The sequence below is a fragment of the Nicotiana sylvestris genome, chromosome 12, assembly GCF_000393655.2.
Source record: "Nicotiana sylvestris chromosome 12, ASM39365v2, whole genome shotgun sequence".
NCBI lineage: Eukaryota > Viridiplantae > Streptophyta > Magnoliopsida > Solanales > Solanaceae > Nicotiana > Nicotiana sylvestris.
Window position 1 is genome coordinate 82601443 of NC_091068.1, and position 18825 is coordinate 82620267.

At 37.9% G+C, this 18825-nt stretch overlaps 1 protein-coding gene across 1 annotated transcript; it reads left to right on the forward strand.

Moving 5' to 3' along the window:
* Nucleotides 1-2776: 2776 nt before the first annotated feature.
* Nucleotides 2777-6846, forward strand: LOC104228128 (probable protein phosphatase 2C 43). The gene is made up of 4 exons (XM_009780539.2): nucleotides 2777-3378; nucleotides 4529-4893; nucleotides 5812-6048; nucleotides 6158-6846. Exons 1-4 carry the CDS (start codon nucleotides 3072-3074, stop codon nucleotides 6425-6427), a joined length of 1179 nt encoding a protein of 392 aa, XP_009778841.1. The 5' UTR covers nucleotides 2777-3071; the 3' UTR covers nucleotides 6428-6846.
* Nucleotides 6847-18825: the final 11979 nt, after the last annotated feature.

Sequence of the window (18825 nt, forward strand, 5' to 3'; positions counted from 1 at the left end):
CATTATTATGGCATAAATGGTCATTGGTCAAGTACTTATTGTACGCCAAAATATTATGGCGATGTGATTATTAAAGGGCAACAGTAATGCAAGGAACATATCTTGTATAGAATTCTAACCATGACCATAATGGTATAACTTTCTCTTTAAAAGAGATACTCATAATATGGATGTTGATGAATATGTGGTAGTACCAAATTAACTGAGAACTCTGGAAGAGCCAGCTATTACTATTTTGGAGGAATATAATTGATTATCATGTCAATTTATTGTGTCGTAGTAAGTCTCAAAGAAACTTATTGAGTTTCTAAAGTATTCGCGAAAGCGGTTGGTCATACTGAGACCATAAATAAAGGAAAGATTTAATATCTTCTATTACTACAACTTGTAGCGGGGTAATATATATGTGAAAAGCTACCCGCTTTATTCTCCAGTACTACATAAATAAAAGAATACCACAATAAAGTAGAAGTTTATTAATATAAATACCCATACCATAATAAACTTGGAGTTTATTGATAATTACACATGTCATGGTGTAAATCTAAAGTTTATCAATATTGATAAATTTATTCAGTTGGCATAATTGGTTTAGCCATATCAACTTAAGTATGATGTGCAAAAATAATAGAGAATTCATATGGGTAACTATTGTATTGCTTGTTCTCATTAATTACTAGACCAACTAAAGTTGGGATTGAATCCTATGAATGCCGGAAATATCAAAGGTGAATATGAGCCCATTCACCTGCTATGTATATCACATAAGATGCATCTATGAGATAGTTATATGTGCAATTATTATTAACCCGCAACCTGGTATTTGCGAGGTAACTTGCTCAATAATTTAATTTAGAGTATAATTTCCAAATTTTCTATTCAAGATAGTTTATCTTGATAAGTTGGTTTACACCACATCTGGTATAGTAAAATGATTTATTGAGTGCCTCCACTAAAAGCTAAACTATTTCTTATGAGAACAAAGTTATATATATATATATATATATATATATATATATATATATATATATATATATTGTGTGTGTGTGTATCAGTTTGATATACGTTATATACGAAAGTATATTATTTTCTCCCCTCACAAGTGGTTCAGGGTCAGGAACCAAATAATTTCATCTTATTATTATTGATGTGCGATGTATATTTTGATTAACACCATAATGCATAAAGATGAGTTCTCAAAGTTAAGGAAACAAGTTACTTTTTCTAACATGAGGGGAAGACATGATAAACATTTGAGAAAAAATTATGTGGAATGAATTATCATGTGTACATCAAGATCCTCGAATAAAATAACATGAGCTTGAAGTTCATAAAAGGATAATTCATTTGCAATATATTGCAAAGCATGCCAGACACATTTGCTGACTCAAAGAAAGTGACTATATTCTCATTGCAAATGCTCCTATTAAGTCCTAGAAGGACAAAGTCTATGGTACGCTTCAAGCATATAGACAAATCGGTTTCAAATAAACTTATTAATAAAGAAGATATGCAAATGATCAAAATGATCATAATAAAGGAGGCAAGTGATCTAGAAGATCACATGCCATAATACTTCATAAAATCTCAAGAGAGGTTTAGGTACCTGAAAATATGAATGAAGAGATTTCTATGTTATGTCTTTATGAAAAAAATATTGAAACTGATATAAAATGTTCGTCGAGGACATCTATAATAGCACTAAGTATAGATGAGGACCTCAAGTCTGTTGAATGCATACACAAAAATATTGGCCAAATGGAAGAGACACAATTCAAATAGAATTGGTTTCATACGAAAGACATGTAGTTTTGAACATATAGTTCAAACACTTGAAAGTATAAAGTCAATGATATGTGCAATCAGTTTTTGATATCTTATTTGTCTAGCATGACATGAAAACTTGATATGCATTTAATTAAAGTCTATTATATGACTTAACTTATATGACAATCCTTGAAGGATTAAATCGCTTAAAGCATATAAAATTCTTGGTCATGAAGTACTACATCCTAAGTACAATTTATGCACATTTGTATCTTGCTATAATTATAAGCATGATAATGTGATAGCGAGAATTTTCAAGGTGCAACATATTCATTGGAGTTAATATGGGTGATTTATTACCAAATCTCTGCCGACGTCAACCTTCAAGAAGCTAGTGCACAAAATTGGGGAATGCTCAAAGATGTGAATTGATGCTCTCATCAGGGGGAGTTATTACGCGTTGTACTTTTTTTTCTTACAAGGTTTTGTCTCACTGGGTTTTCTTTGTAAGGTTTTTAACGAGACAACCAAAAGGCGTATTGTTAGATATGTGTACTCTTTTTCCTTCTCTAGAATTTTTTCCCACTAGGTTTTATTTTAGTTAAGGTTTTAACAATGCACATTATCTGTTGAATAGACATTTAAGGGGGAGTGTTATAAATAGAGTTTTATTTAAGGCGAAGGTCTATATTATAGGAATGCTAAGTCACTCTTTCCCTATAAATAAAGGGGTCCTATTACATTGTAATTTATCCCAAATCCATTAGAATTCTTCTCTTATTTTGCTATGCAATTTTCTTTTCTTTTATTGTTTCATAATAGTTAATTATTTTTTTATGGGAGTATAAAGGTAGGGAGAGAGGGGCCTACAAACAATCATTACCCCCTCATGTCCGGGGAAGTGGAACCTTTCTCTCTACACAATCGCCAAGTCGCCAACCCCACCCCTCCTCTCTCCCGGCCCCCCCGCAAAACCCCCAAAAACCTTCTCTTCCCTTCTTTCTGTTGCAATTTCACATAGCTCTCTCTCTCTCTCTATATATTCTTTCTCTCTCTATAAATACCCACTACTCCGAGGAAAAAATAAAACTCCTCTATTTTAATCTGCATTGATCACTTCTACTGTGCTTTCGTTGAACCGTTTATGGCATTGATATAACAACAGAGGTTTTTCTATTGAATTCAATATTCAGTTTTTTCTGAATTTGGGGGTTTCCATTTACTGCTGAAATATTGGGGTTTTGTTTTGTTGAATCTTGATTTTACCCGTTCTTTGTTTGAGAATGTAAAAAAGGAAATGAAGGATGTTTTCCTGGCTGATAAGGACGGTATCAGCATGTTGGCGACCATTGAGTCGATATGTCCCTATGAGCAAGGATGAAGATGATGTTTCTGTGGGAGGTGAAGATGATGTGCTTTTATGGTGTAGAGACCTTGAGAAACATTCATGTGGGGAGTTTTCTTTTGCTGTAGTCCAAGCTAATTCAGTACTTGAAGATCATAGCCAAGTTGATACTGGTCGTGAAGCTACTTTTGTTGCGATTTATGATGGTCATGGTGGCCCTGAGGCTTCAAGATTTGTCCGTGATCACCTTTTCCTGCATTTAATTAGTGAGATTTGTCTTTTTTCTTTTTCTTTGCTGCAGTCTTTATTTATTAGTCATGTTAATATGCTTAATTTAGGTCCTATGCTTTCAAGGAGTCTTTTAGCCCTACTAGAGATTGTTATGCAAGAAATTTGCGCCATGGGAATCGCAAACATAGTGCGAAATTAACAAACAAGAAACAAACATAAAGGAGAGTTGCAGGAAAACAGAGAAAAAGGTAGTGGAAACAGGGTTTTTGTTCAAGACATAACCTTACAATGCTCAAACTACAGTTTTATAAAGACCAACCGGGGTCAAAGTGGAATAATAGGACTAAGGTTGGTTCAAATAGTAATAGAAACTTGGCCTAATATCTCAATTCGTTAGCAACATCTAGTACTTCTCAATGTTAGCTTGTGATGAATATGAATGGTGAACATGGTCCGTGAGGATTCATATGGTCGACCACAACTTGTTTGAGATTGAGGCGTTGGTGTTGTGGTCTTTGACAATGAGATTCTTTTATTTTTCTTTTTAAATGTTACTGCCTATAAGAACAATTAATTGTTTCAAGTTTTGGAAGAAATGATATTTATGGTGATTTCTTGAGTATGTGAGAAGTGAAGAGTTGCAGTATTTTCTTTATTCTGTTTATGTCTGCTCTAGTGCATGTTGTAGCAGTATTTAAGTGGTTTTTTTTATAAGTTGGTAGTTAAGTAAAATGTAAAGTAGAAGTTTTCAATTGTCATTAAGTGGAGGTTTTGCCGCTCACTCACTACATAGGCTTTTGTTGCTCCTTCAATGTACTCTTGATGTTTTCAAGCAAACAAGTGTTTAGTCTCGTCTTAAAAGGAATATGAATGTTTAGAGGGAAAACGTTAACACTTTTAATAGAATACACAAGACCTTTTAATCATCGCTGTTATCATGAATAACCAGTTCATCTTAGTCTGCAAACTGATATTTGGGGTATTCTCACTGTTGTCAAACTCTCATTCTTCTACTTCACTAACGAGTCGTATGGTGACAAATATTATCATCCACTTACTTACATTTCCATCTTTTGTTCTGTTGAATAAAACCTCGCTTTTCCTACTTTCTCGTGTTGTTTTCATATATTATTTGAGAGTTTTAAGGAGATCATGGAAGCTAAATGCGCACATCTTTTCTTACAGGGCTTGCCCGAGAAAATGGAACAATAGATGAAGAAGTGCTTAAAAATGCGTTCGCTGCAACTGAAGTTGGCTTTCTTTCTCTTGTGAGAAGGGCATTTGGTATTACACCATTAATTGCAACTAAGGGTTGCTGCTGTCTGGTTGGTGTTATCTGGAAAAGGACGTTGTATGTTGCTAACCTTGGCGATTCTAGAGCAGTATTAGGTCATATAGGGAGATCAAATAAAATTTTTGCTGAGCAATTGACCAAGGATCATAATGCCAGTATCGAGGAGGTTAGGAAGGAACTGATGTCGTTGCACCCAGACGATTCACGCATTGTGGTTAATGTCAATGGAGCTTGGCGTGTTAAAGGCATCATACAGGTTTGCTTTTATAAGTAATATAGAACACAAGCTTTTGTGTTATGTGCCATTTTGAATTTTATATCCATTCTGAATATCTCATGACAGATGCGCATTCTTTCTGATCAAAATCAATCTAGTTTTCCATCCAACTCCTTAATATTATCAGAAAATTAGTGAGCTAAAACTCAAATTACATAGTAATTTTCTAGCTTCTAATACAAATATCTTATCCTATTCTGGTGGGTTTTTCTAAGAACAAGACATTTTTACCTCATGATATGCTTGGATACCTCTGAAACAGAACCTTTGAAATTGAACAATGGACTTGTTCCATTTTGTCACCTTGGGAAGTGATATCCTGTTGTCCCTTTGAGGACATTCCATAAAATTGGAATGATATGGAGAAGTGATCTCCCATTATATTGAAGATCACTGTTAAGTACACCCAAATATACTGAACTAGAAATATATCTGCCCCGGCCTTTTACACTATATCTGCCTCGGCCTTTTACACCATAGTCCATATCTGCTTCTGCCTTTTACTGCATATATTTGTCTCGACTTTCATGATAGCTGCTGTATCAAAAATCTTTATTGTTCTGATTGTCTTACCTAGGTCTTTTATATTGCATTGATTTACTACATGATATAGTGTGGTTGTACAAAGCAATCACTACTCCATTTCATTATGTGAGATTATATGTATTTTATTTTACTTGTCTAAAGCAAGTATAGGCTGTATTCACATATTAGGAACTGGATTATTTTATTTTCAGGGAAGTTCGAGTGCAATTCATTGAATTTTTGGCTTGGTCTCATTTTTTCTCACCATATCTTTTCCTGTTTGATTTCTTGTGAATTCTCCAAATCTGTGGCACTCTGTTGCATTTGATTAGTTATATTCATTTTCTTTATGTTTGTGCCTGCATCTATTAGGTATCTAGATCAATTGGAGATGCATATCTGAAGAAGCCAGAGTTTGCTGTTGGTCCAGCTTACCCACGATTCCATCTTAAAGAACCACTTATTCGGCCAGTGCTAAGAGCTGATCCATCTGTATGTTCAAGAAACTTACAACCCGGTGATAGATTTCTTATATTTGCTTCTGACGGGCTGTGGGAACTCATAAGCAATCAAAAGGCTGTCGAGATTGTGCATAATAACCCAAGAGAGGTAGGTATCTCCTTTTTTTTTCCCGTTTAATAATTTTCTCTTATTCTGCCGTAGATTTATTGTTATGTTTGTTTGGTTAAACTTATATGTATTTCATCCAATATATCAGGGCATCGCAAGAAGACTTGTTATATCAGCCCTGGATGAGGCAGCAAGGAGAAGGAAGTTGAAGTATGATGACCTTAAGAAGTATGACAAGGGTGCGAGGAGGGCCTTTCATGATGATATAACAGTTGTTGTCATCTTTATAGATCATGAGATGTTGGAAGGAAAACAATCTGTGCCCGAACTGTCAGTTCGAGGATTTATAGATACTCATGGACCATCAGATTTCAATATCCTCCAAGAGGTTGCTATGAAGACAAATTCTCTCAAGTGAAACAAGTTGGCTCTTCTTCTTTTCTTGGGAAGCCTGGGTAGGAGAAGTTTCTGATGCCCCCCTTTTTGCGTTGTTTTACCAATTTACATTTGACATACAGTCCAGATGAATGGCAAGACTATCAAGTTACATGCCCACAACCCCAGGTCATTGGCGACCTACTTTCTCTAAAATTTTGATGTACACAAATTTTCTGTACAAAAACAAGCTGAGAAAACTGCCTTCTGTTTGTTTACCACATTATCTGTCAAAGTAAGGCCATAAAAGTAGGCAATGTAATTGAAAATCGGGTAGTTTCAATACTCAAAATGTAAACAAGTCGAAGCTCTCTAAGGTCAACTATGTTTTGACCTTTGTTTACACTCTGATTCGTTTTTGTTTCTTACTGTGGAAAGGGTGGTTAACTGTCTTGCATGTAATCTTGACTTGCTGCACAGCATAAGCTGCTGCTGCATTCCTCTCTCTGAGCACACGCACGCGCACACCCCAGGAGGCTTTATCAATCTTCTCCCTCTTTCTGATAATACCCATGAACATGTTTGTCTGGACTTGTAATAAGCTATAGCAACTCAGTTGCATACTCTTCTATCGATGTTGCTCTTTCTGAAAATTTTGAGTTCTTTCTTCCACATCCAAAATAACTGCATATGCATAAATTTTAGGCACCACCACTTGGCTAAAGATTGAGCCCAATTACTAGAGTTCCTACAAACAATAAATGCTGTTTCAACTGCAATTTGTTAAGCAAGAGAGTTAATTTATGGCTCTTCTCCCTTTGTCTGTAAGCTTGAAATGAGATGCTGTGGTGAGGCTTGTGTGGCCATCAGTAAAAAGGGGTCCCCTGTGGGTGGGATGCTCGCATCGCAAATTTAAGTGCTAATGTCTGGCCGTTGAGCCTATGGCCGAGTACTACCTCTGGTTCAGTTTAAGGCACGATTAAATTTGGATTTGCTCCGGGAAGTCCCAATTAGGGTAAATCGCTTCTCCAATATGGAACTTCCAATTCGAATTTAGTCAAGTAATAAACACCGAGTGGAAAATAAAATAAAATAAGTAACAAGATTTTGCACAAATATAGCATTAGAAAGAAGCTGAAAGTACAACAGAAGTGGAAGATGTAGTCAAGCACGCCAACGTAAGAGTACATCAGCGATTAATGAAGTCATGAGTTTTGGTGTCTTTTGGTATGGACAGTAGTGCCAAACTAAAGAGGAATTAAACTATCAAAGGATTGAACGAGAAACATCCGATTATCAGAAGATTGATACTACATGGTCGAGGTTCATATTTTATTTTTTAATTTCACATTTGGTATTCGATATTCATATCAGGATCTTAAGCTACGAATTCGAATTCAGTTGGGTCACATGGGTGCCAATACTCGGGTGAAAACCAAAAAAATAAAAATAAAGTAAGATTGGTAACAAGATTTTGCACATATGATTAGACTATGAAAGGATTATTGAAAGAGAAACATCAGACTACTAGAAGATTGATAATATTGCCTCAACTTTTATATTATCGGGGTTCCTATTTTATTTTCTTGGATTTTTCATCTCGTGTTCGACACTAGCATGGGGCTCGGCTAAATCATAAAATGCAAATTTATATTTAATTGAGTCCCAATATGAATATCGGGTGAAAAATCAAAAAAGAAAGTAACATCAGTAACAAGATTTTGCACATATATAGCATTAGAAAGAAGCAGGAACTACAATAAAAATTGAAGGTGTAATCAAGCGCGCCAAGATAAGAGCACACCAACGACTTAATTAAGTCATGAAGTCCAAAACTAAAGCAGCGCAAAATTATCTTAAAAGACCAAAATAACGTAACACAAAAAAGGAACAGAACTACAAATAACGTATGGTACCCATGCGTTATATCACTCTGGGCTAATATCCCAGCCTAACGAAAGTTTTTCAGTCCAAAGTAATATAGCGTATGGGCGTCATGCGATATATGTACGTAAAAATTGCACGGGGCGCCTTATTTGGTCGCCCCCATTTAACCTATACTCATTTTTTAAAAAAGTTTTAACTTGTACCCACTTTTTAAACAACTTCAGCCCTCTTTCTCCTCCTCCTTCTCCTCCTTTGTTTTCTTCTTATTTCTTCTGCTACCTGAACACTCCCATGAGAGACTTTGTACTGTAATGTGTATGTATGCCTCCACAAATTGCCACTTTTACCGATACAATATTGATTCTTTTGAGATCAATATTGTGTCCTACTGTATAAAGCATCAGTCAGCCGCTTGTCTTAGATTATTAGATGAAGTTCCGAAATAAGGCGTCGTTTCATATTAAGACAAAGACCAGATGAAAAAATAAGAACATAAATTGCTTTTTACTAAACTAGGTACCTATAATTTAAAGGGAAAAGATCATACCTAAGTGACGATGAAGTTTAGGATCCTAATGCCTCCACTTTTAGCCATGCCAAAAGAATGCAAATGTCACTGATTCAGAGGTACTGGGAAAAATGGTAAAGGACATGCTCATTAGTAGTTATCTGAATGAGATCATACATATTACAGGACAAAAAAATTTCAGCTTTTAGTGCTGAAGTTTTTACAAATGAACTAAATAACTTCAGCATCTTCTGCTGAAATTTTTGAAAAAGCTTATCCCGGACAAAAAAACTTCAGCTTATTTAGTGCTGAAGTTTGTATAAATGAACTAAATAAGTTCAGCATCTTCTTCTGAAGTTTGTGAAAAAATTTAATGACAAAACTAATGAATCCAGGACAAAAAAACTTCAGTTTATTTAGTGCAATTACAAACAAAAACTTCAGCAAATAGAGAACAAAACTTTAGCTACTATGCTTAAGTTCAGCAATTACAAACAAAAACTTCAGCACACTTGGTTCCCGTCTACTAGAATGCTGAAGTTTTGCGTGATTGCCTTTGCTACTTCAGCCCCGTTTACGCGAAAAAGTGGGTACGTTTGCAATTTTTTTTGCAAAGCGGGCACAAGTTAAAACGTGACCCAAAGCGGGTATAAATATAAATCTCCCATATGTACCCATATTTTAAATCCTTTCTTCCCCGACAAAAAGGGCGCAAAACGGTCCTCCCTCCCTTTTAAATTATGCCATTAACGGCAAGTCCAGGTCTCGCCGCGTGGATTTGTTCAATCTTTTACAAAAAAATATAAAATTCAAGGTATATTCGAGGCATAGAAGCAGATTGTTACTCGAATTTCGGAAAAAGTTGTTTCTCCACCTTGAACATTGAGGAAACCGCTCCTATTTTAGGTATTTTACCTTTTTTTTTTTTAAATTATAATAACTAGAGATTTTGTGGCTAATATTATATACGGTCAAAATTGGGCTTACCCTTTTTTATGATTAATCGAGATCGGGGGCGTGATAGGCCAGGGTTCGACCCCATGTCATACCGGACCATGACGCGAAGGTAGAGTTTTTGACCAATATTGTCCCTTATCTTTGAGGGTAGGTCTATTTTAATCCCTCAATATAATCCTAAGCATATTTAGTCTCTTAAGTATGTTAAAGTGGAACACCTTTAGTCTCACTGACACAATGTGTTCAAAAACTAATGGTATTACCCAACTCTGATTCATGAAGCCAATTTTCTGCTCTGAAGCAAAACGTTTCCTCTCCTTTTATTGGTTACCGCAAATTACCACTTTAATTCCTCATTTTTAAATAATGTCTTCTAAAATATTGACCTTGAAAATATCTCCTTCTGTGCCAGTTTTCAGTGGGAATTATACTGTATAGCCACTGTAAAAATAATAGCCGAAAAATGTATAAAAGTTATATTTTTTTTGTATAAAGTTATATGTATACATGTATGTATATATATATGTATGTATATATATATATATATATATATATATATATATATATATATATATATATATAATACATTTGTATGCCTTATCGGGGTAGGGGTAAGGTTTGCGTACACACTACCCTCCCAGACCCCATTTAATGAGACTTTACTAGGTTGTTGTTGTTGTTGTTATATATAAAAATTTTATATATTTTTTCGGCTATTATTTTTACAGCGGCCATACAATGTCATTTTCTCATTGAAAACTAGCACAAAAGGGAATATTTTCAAGGTCAAAATTTTAGAAGACATTATCTAAAAATGAGGAATTAAAGTGATAATTTGTGTTATCCAATAAAAGGAGAGGAACCGTTTTGCTTTAGAGCAGAAGATTTGCTTCATGAATAGAGTTGGATAACACCGTTAGTTTTTGAACACATTGTGTCAGTGAGACTAAAGCTGCTCCACTTTAGCATACTTAAGGGACTAAATATGCTCAGGGTTATATTTGAGGGACTAAAATAGACCTACCCTCAAAGATAAGAGACAATATTAGCTAAAAACTCCATGGAGTTAGATGGCCAAGCTCGTGACTTAGGGACCGATCGAGATCGAGACCAGCCAAGATCGAGACCGAGCAGGGTAGAGATCAAGCAAGATCGAGGGAAGCCTGCCGAGCCAAATAATGGAAAGCCAAGATATCCGCGATCGGGCAAGGATCACGGCAGAAATCTCGACACCTATCAAGAAGAGGCCGATTAATCAGCTAATCATGAGATTTCTTACCATGTTTAGGATTGTATTAAGGGTAGGATTCCCCTACTATATAAAGGGGGTCTGATCATTTGTAAAAGGGAGGAGATTCATGTTATATAAAGCAATATATTCTCTTTCTCTTAAGCTCTCAATATTTCTGTTACTTTATTCATACTTTCTGGTGAAATATTCATTTGGTTCAAGGGCAACTTAACTCTAGGATCAAAGCTACACATTTTCTTTAGTTTGCTTTATTTCTATTTGCAGTTAATTTTAATATCAATTTGCGCCTTTTCTCAGTTTGTGCCAAGTAAAATCACGTGTCCTTAAAACCACAATATAAATTCAATTGTCATCCGTTTTTAGGGTAAACAGTTTGGCACCCACCGTGGGGCTAAGGATAATAATGATTGCCTGGTACAAATTTTCGTAACACATACTATTTTATGCTTGTTCTTTGAAGTGTCTTTGATTACAGGATTAAAAAAATATCAAACTCTCAATCAGCACCTCAACACATTGATAATGATCTCAGCCACCACGGCGAGAATGTGAACATTGCGCCAGGAAACATTATACCCCTGCTGGCATCGATGGAGTTCCGGCTGTAGATCCAATCGACGTCAATTCGCATATAGCCATCAATGGAAATTTGGCCGTCGATCCCGAAAGCAACGTTCCTAGAGGTACCCGATTAACTACTCAGAACGCACATGGCGGTGAGGATGGCGGGATCAGCCTGTGGGTGATCTTCGAAATGTTGCAGGCCCAACAGGCAGCAATAGCCCAGCTCCAAAATCAGAACCATACACCAAGCAGGGTCGAACTCGAGCCATCCCAGGAAATTGTACATAGGCTCGAATCAACTTCTAGGAAATCGAATGAGAAGGAATCAGAGACCAATCCTGCTATCATAAAGATGCTCGAAGAACTGACAAAGCGAATCGAGACAAGGGAAAAGAAGATCGAGGAAAACGACAAGAAGGTGGAAACCTATAATTCCAGGGTCGACTAGATCCCTGGGGTTCCACCGATATTGAAAGGACCAGATTCCAAAAAGTTCGTACAAAAACCTTTTCCCCCGAGTGCAGCTCCGAAATCGATCCCCAAGAAGTTTCGCATGCCCGAGATTCCTAAATATAATGGGACGACTGATCCAAAAGAACACATCACCTCCTACATGTGTGCTATCAAAGGAAATGACTTGGAAGATAACGAGATCGAATCCGTCTTGCTGAAGAAATTCGGGGAAACTCTATCGAAGGGTGCTATGACATGGTACCATAATTTACCGCCTAATTCTATTGACTTGTTTGCTATGCTAGCAGATTCTTTTGTAAAGGCACACGCCGGAGCCATCAAGGTCGCAACCAGGAAGTCGGACCTTTTCAAGGTAAGACAGAAGGACAACAAGATGCTAAGATAATTCGTGTCTCGATTTCAAATGGAACGGATGGATTTGCCACCGGTCACCGACGATTGGGCTGTTCAAGCTTTCACTCAAGGTCTTAACGTTCGAAGTTCAGTAGCTTCATAGCTGTTGAAGCAGATTTTGATCGAATATCCAGCTGTCACTTAGGTCGATGTACATAATCGGTATCAATCGAAAATCAGGGTCGAGGATGATCAATTAAGGGCTTTTTCTGGGTCAGTTTATCCTAATAGGCCTGTGGATAGAATCAAAAGGGATATCGATCGAGAACCAATATTGAATAGAGATCCATATCAACCGTATAATGGGGACCGTAGAGGTAGCGGATCTGGGCAAAATTTTGCATGGAATGAGAGGAAAATGATCAGGGTAAAAGTTCATGGGGACTTGCTACTAAGGAAGGTCACATTAAACACCTGAAATCCAAATAAAGAGAAATTGAGTCCGAACTGGGAAGGGCCGTACTAGATTCTCGAGATCACAGGGAAAGGGTCTTACAAGCTCGGAACGATAGACGGAGAACAGCTACCGAACAATTAGAACATAACTCATCTCAAACGATATTACTGCTAAGGTACAACCCTATTTCAATTCTTTCTACTTTTTTGCTAACACTTGCAGGTTATCGACAAGGAGTGGCGCGAAGCCTTAGATCTGAAAGCATGTGTTGCACTCTATTTCCCATGAACCATTTTTGTTCCAATTGGGTTTTTTGGCAAGGTTTTTAATGAGGCAACAGTGGATCGTGCTAACTCAGAATCGAAGTCCGATCATGAATTGGTGTCAAAGACAGCATTAACAGTATCCGAGGTTCCTCTATAATCAACATCGAATATTGGGGGACATTGCCCTTAGATGTCCACTTTGTTGCGAGGAAATTACTTCATAATAACGGGGTGAGATTTGTAAAGGCTAAACGATCGAACGAACCGTGTCCACATAGATTGCTCGAGCCTTCGCACAAAACATGTACGCATGTGTAATCATTTTTTTACAAGAATAAAGAGAAGTAGTTTTCCTTGCAATTATCTCATGCCTTAGAAAAAAGTTTTTCTACTTTACAATTCCATACTCTCAATCTATTATGGAAATGAGCTCAACTGCCGATCATAACCAGAGTTCGGATAATCACCTCCACACTTGGGGACTGCCTTTCGAAAAATAAAACTAGAACATATCGAGCTATTGAGCGCCGTGGGCATAAGACCTTTTAGGCGACCCCCAAATTTTAAAGGCCACGACCACCCTACTCAGGGACTGATATCTCGGGCAAGCCCAGATAAAAAGGGAAAATAAGCCCAATGGGTAGATCCAAAACTAAAAGGCTATGACCAATATAACACGGCTCAGAGACATCCGAAGCCCGTAAAAAAATAGGCCTTCGAAAAAAAAAATTCTTTCACAACCAGTTCTAAAGGCTATCCTCGGTAGCAATGTTTTAAAAGGCGGGGGCGTGAGGCGAGACATTTTACCTCTGACGAAGCGAGGCGTAAGCCCTAAGACATGGGGCGTAAGCCCTGAGACATGGGGCGTAAGTCCCACAGATCTTTAAATTTTACTAATTTCAAGAATTTTAAGATAGTACAAAATAAAAAATAATTATAAAATTACATTAAAATTACAAAAATATAACAAATAATCTATTTAAAATATTTATATATTATAATTCAACTACGAATAATACGAAAAGTATGACATATATCATAATATGCAAATTTGCTGCAACGTCGTTACAACTCAAACATCAAAAGTAATATATTCGATACGAAATCTTATATGTATCTCGTAAGGAGTAATGAATCTTGAAAGAATTTCAATATTATAATTTGATATTTTTTTAAAATACTCCTTTTATTTAATATACTTTTTATTTGAAAGAGAATTTATATAAAAACATAATTCACAATTTAAATATGATTCTCAAGCACCATTCATTTGTAAGTTTCAACAAGTTAATAAAGTGACACATAATTCACCATATAATACCATGATAACTAATTATTTATAAATAGTTACTAGCTAATACTGAGCTATTAAATTAATAAGTATTGTATCTCGTAAACGTGAAAAAGATAATATTTAGAAAAATAATCATAAAAAAAATTATGAACTATTATATAGTAAAGACATAACAAAAGTTAATAAATAAATACTTTTTAAATGAAAGATTTACTTAAAATTAACTATCATAGCAGTCTTAGTAGATAACGTGCAATAATTTTTATTTTAATTATGACATAAAATACTCTCAACTTAATAATTTACAATTAGGAAAAAAATAATTTTGAATAGTCAACAATTTATTAAGAAAATTTGAGGATTTACAAGGTTAATTACATACAATTACATAAAGTTCTATTAGGCGAGCCCAGTACGCTGGGCGATGAGCGTGTCCGGAGCGTAAGCCCTGATGACCGAGGCGTAAGTCTCATGAAACTAAGTCCCACACATAAGTCCAGGGGCATTTTACGAGTGCTCCGCCCTAGGGCGAGCCCCGGGCGAGTCCCAATTCTGCCTTTTAAAACAAAGCTCAGTAGAATCTTAAACTTAAGATATTTTCGGGAGAAAGCTTTAGTAACTTCAAACCCCGATAATGCCTTAACCTAGAAAGGCAATAAAGGCAAGGTTTTGTTAGAACCCTCAAACACAACCTTATTATTTCATGCTAAGACATTCCAACCTTTGTAAATACGAATGATAAATCAATGAAAAATATTCGAGAGCCGAAAAGGGTACACCTTAACCTGAGTTCGAGCAAATTCTCACTCGGGGACTATCTATCAAGCCCAAGGGCTACCTTATTTCGAGTTCGAGCAAGTCCTCACTTGACCATAAAGCCTAAGGGCTATGTTTACTTCGAGTTCGAGCAAGTCCTCACTCGACTACAAAACCCAAGGGCTACCTTAACCCGAGTTCGAGCAAATTCTCACTCGGGGACTATCTGTCAAGCCCAAGGGCTACCTTATTTCGAGTTCGAGTAAGTCCTCACTCGACCATAAAGCCTAAGGGCTACTTTTACTTCGGTTTCAAGTAAGTCCTCACTCGACTACAAAGCCCAAGGGCTACCTTAACCCCAGTTCGAGAAAATTCTCACTTAGGAACTATCTATCAAGCCCAAGGGCTACCTTATTTCGAGTTTGAGTAAGTCCTCACTCAACCATAAAGCCTAAGGACTGCTTTTACTTCGAGTTCGATCAAGTCCTCACTCGAATACAAATCCCAAAGGATGTTCGAGCAAATTATCACTCGAGGACTATCTGTCAACCCCAAGGGCTACTTTATTTCGAGTTCGAGCAAGTCCTCACTCGACCATAAAGCCTAAGCTACTTTTACTTTGAGTTCAAGCAAGTCCTTACTCGACTACAAGCCCAAGGGATACCTTAACCCAAGTTCAAGCAAATTCTCACTCGGGGACTATCAATCAAGCCCGAGGTCTACCTTATTTCGAGTTCGAGCAAATACTCACTCGACTGTCAAGCCTAAGGGCTACCTTATTTCGAGTTTGAGTAGGTCCTCACTCGATCATTAAGCTTAAGGGCTACACAACTCAAGTTTGAATAATCATTCGGGGTCCATCGATTAGAAATGGTCGAGGGCAGTGCTTATTATCGGTCCTTACCATCCCAAACCTTGGACCTTCGAATACAACTTCAGAATTTTATGCTAAGGAATTTTAACACTTACGTGAATTAACAACCAGACAACAGATTAGAAGCCATGGAGGGTAAAAAGCTTTCATCAAAATCTTTTTACAAGGGCAACACAGCCCGATGGAAGTTCTTTGCAAAAGGCCAAAGTGGCCTCGACAGAAATGCGCGGCCTCGATAGAAATACAAACACTAAAAAAACAAAAAAGCCTAAGTGGCCTGGTCATCTCCAGGAGTGGCATCTCCGCCCTCGGGTCTTCTGCACTTTTGGATTCGCTCAAGATTTCAGATTCGTCATCATCATCGGGATAGGCTAATTTCCCGGCTTCAGCTTCAAGCTTCTTAGCATTCTCAATCTCGATTGAAAGATCAAAGCCCCGAGCATGGATTTCCTCAAGGGTCTCCCTTTGAGATTGACATTTGGCATGCTCGACGATCCTCTTTGCTCGAATCTGAGCGGCTCAGCAACCTCCTTTGCTCGGACCTGAGCAGCTTCAACATCGTCTCAGTAAATAGCCACCACTACATCAGCGTTGGCCTTGGTCGCTTCGACCTGTGATTTGGCCGCTTCGAGCTTTGTGACTAGCTTCTCCTGATCGGAAACTGCTCAACCCAACTAAGACTGGAGCTTCTCGATTTTCTTGGCTTGCACCAATGTTTTCTCTTTTATACTTCAGAGCTGGATTTTAGCTGAGGCCAGCTAAGACCGGGCAGTCTCCTTTTCTGAGGCCAAGCGATCCATGTTCTTTTTCCATTCGTCGGACTCAATCTTTATAGTTTCTACCTCTTCACGGAGCTACCCGATTATATCAATATTTTGTTGGACCTGCGGGTTCAGATCGTTAGTCACTACGCTCGATTCGCCTTCAGTAACTTCAAAGATTCTATTTACCTGCTCGACCAAATTGTTATACTCTTTTTGGGCCATCTCTAAATCAGCTCGAAAGCTCTTAACCTCCACTTCTCTTTGCTCACTAAGAAGTTTGAAGGCATATTTCTTCTCGGTGAGCCCCCGGATCTCTGCCAGCTCAACTCCTCTCGGGATCGAAGGAAGGCTTCATGCTGAAGCACCGAAGCCTACAAAACACGGAAAAGGAAATTATATAAAAAGCATAAGTGCAGAACTTTAAATTTTCAAAGATATCTAAGGCTACTCGATTTATCGCCTGTTTAGCTTCATTGAACAGGCAGTGCATCTCCACTTTGTCCATCTTAGACATGTCCTCTTCAGTTACTAAACATCGAAGGTAGCTAGCCACCCTTACGGGGGCAGAAAGGATTCGAGCATCCTCCGGGACCAAGATGACAATTGATCGCTTAAGCTCAAGGTCGATACTGGGGGTGGAAACTTGATTGGTCAGTGTAAGGCTTGAGGAAGGCTTACTCGAGCTCTTCCTCGGTATCTTCAAGTCACCCAAATCGGTGAAATCTTCCACGCTAACAAAATAGCCACGGAAAGGATCTTCTGCACTATGGACCCCTTCATCATGGAAAGTCTACGCCGCCTGAGCATCCTTAATCATCGACTCAGTGAACAAAAGAAATGAGGGAGAATCTCCAATTTCTATCACCCTAGGTAAATCTTTGAGGCACCGCCTTCCTCTCGGGGTGCCTCGAGCATGGTTTCTACACCAGTGTCAACCGCCTCCTCAATTGCCTTCTTACCTCGAGGCGAAGCGTCTTCAACTCTTTCTAGCTCGGGGACTTCGGCCAAAGCCTTCCCCTTAGTCACATCAAGTCGAGGCAGAGCAATTTCAATTCTTAGTAGCTTCTTGAACCTCGGTTCCAGCTCGCACACGGGCTACCAGCCTGGAGTCTTCTTCTTCTTCCTTAGGCTATTCCCTTAGCCGTTGGGTTGACTCCAAAGTTAAAGGGATGATGTTCCCCTTGGGTTTAGGGGCTATTTTCCTTTTGGGCTTATGCACCTTAGAGTTCGTGGAAGTCAAATCACCGGCTTCGAGACAGATGATGGGGGAAGGATTTCTTCATCCCCAGACGGGGGCCTCATCATCACTTCCTTCCTGAGACCTATAAAAAAGAGAAATGAGTAAGTTCGAAAAAGTATTCGAACAATGATCAAATCATTAAGTCAGGAAGAAAAATTTACCTTGACTACCAGCCTCCCATCGACCCTTCGCCAAATTGTGCCATGCACGCTCAGCATGCGTCGATGGTGACATTAGGCTCCTGACCCAGTCCTCGAGTTGAGGAACTGCACCCGGCATCCAGACAATGACTACACAAGTAAAACACTGATAAGAAAGGGTGAAAAAACGAAGATAATAAACGGAAATTAAGGACAGAATTGTCCTTACGTTTCATATTCCTTTTCTCAGGAAATGGCATACTCTCGGTCGGTATCAAATCTGAGGTCTTTACTCGAACAAATTGGCCCATCCTGCCCCGTTCTTTATCCTCATCTATGCTCGTGAAAGGTGCCCTGGTGGCCCGACATTGTATCTTTATTAGTCTTCCTCGATAGAGTCAGGGGCTATATAGACGTATGAGGTGGTCGAGGGTGAAAGGAAGCCCACCGATTTTTCTTGCGAAAAAAATGAAGTAGTATCACTATCCTCCAGAAAGAGCGATGAATCTGACCGAGGGTCACCTCGTATTTCCTGTAGAAATCTATGATAAGCAAATCCAAGGGACCCAACGTGAAGGGGTAAGTGTAAACACTTAAGAACCCTTCCACGTGGGTGGTGATCGATTCTTATGGAGCAGGCACCACCACATGTTTTTTTTACCCCAGTTGCAATCT

What these genes read in the sequence shown, in the direction of transcription:
- LOC104228128 (XM_009780539.2), top strand. Translation starts at nt 3,072, where the DNA reads ATGTTTTCCTGGCTGATAAGGACGGTATCAGCATGTTGGCGACCATTG. An exon ending in CCTTTTCCTGCATTTAATTA is followed by an intron (nt 3,379 to 4,528) that starts GTGAGATTTGTC and finishes CTTTTCTTACAG; the next exon opens with GGCTTGCCCGAGAAAATGGA. An exon ending in TGCATAATAACCCAAGAGAG is followed by an intron (nt 6,049 to 6,157) that starts GTAGGTATCTCC and finishes CCAATATATCAG; the next exon opens with GGCATCGCAAGAAGACTTGT.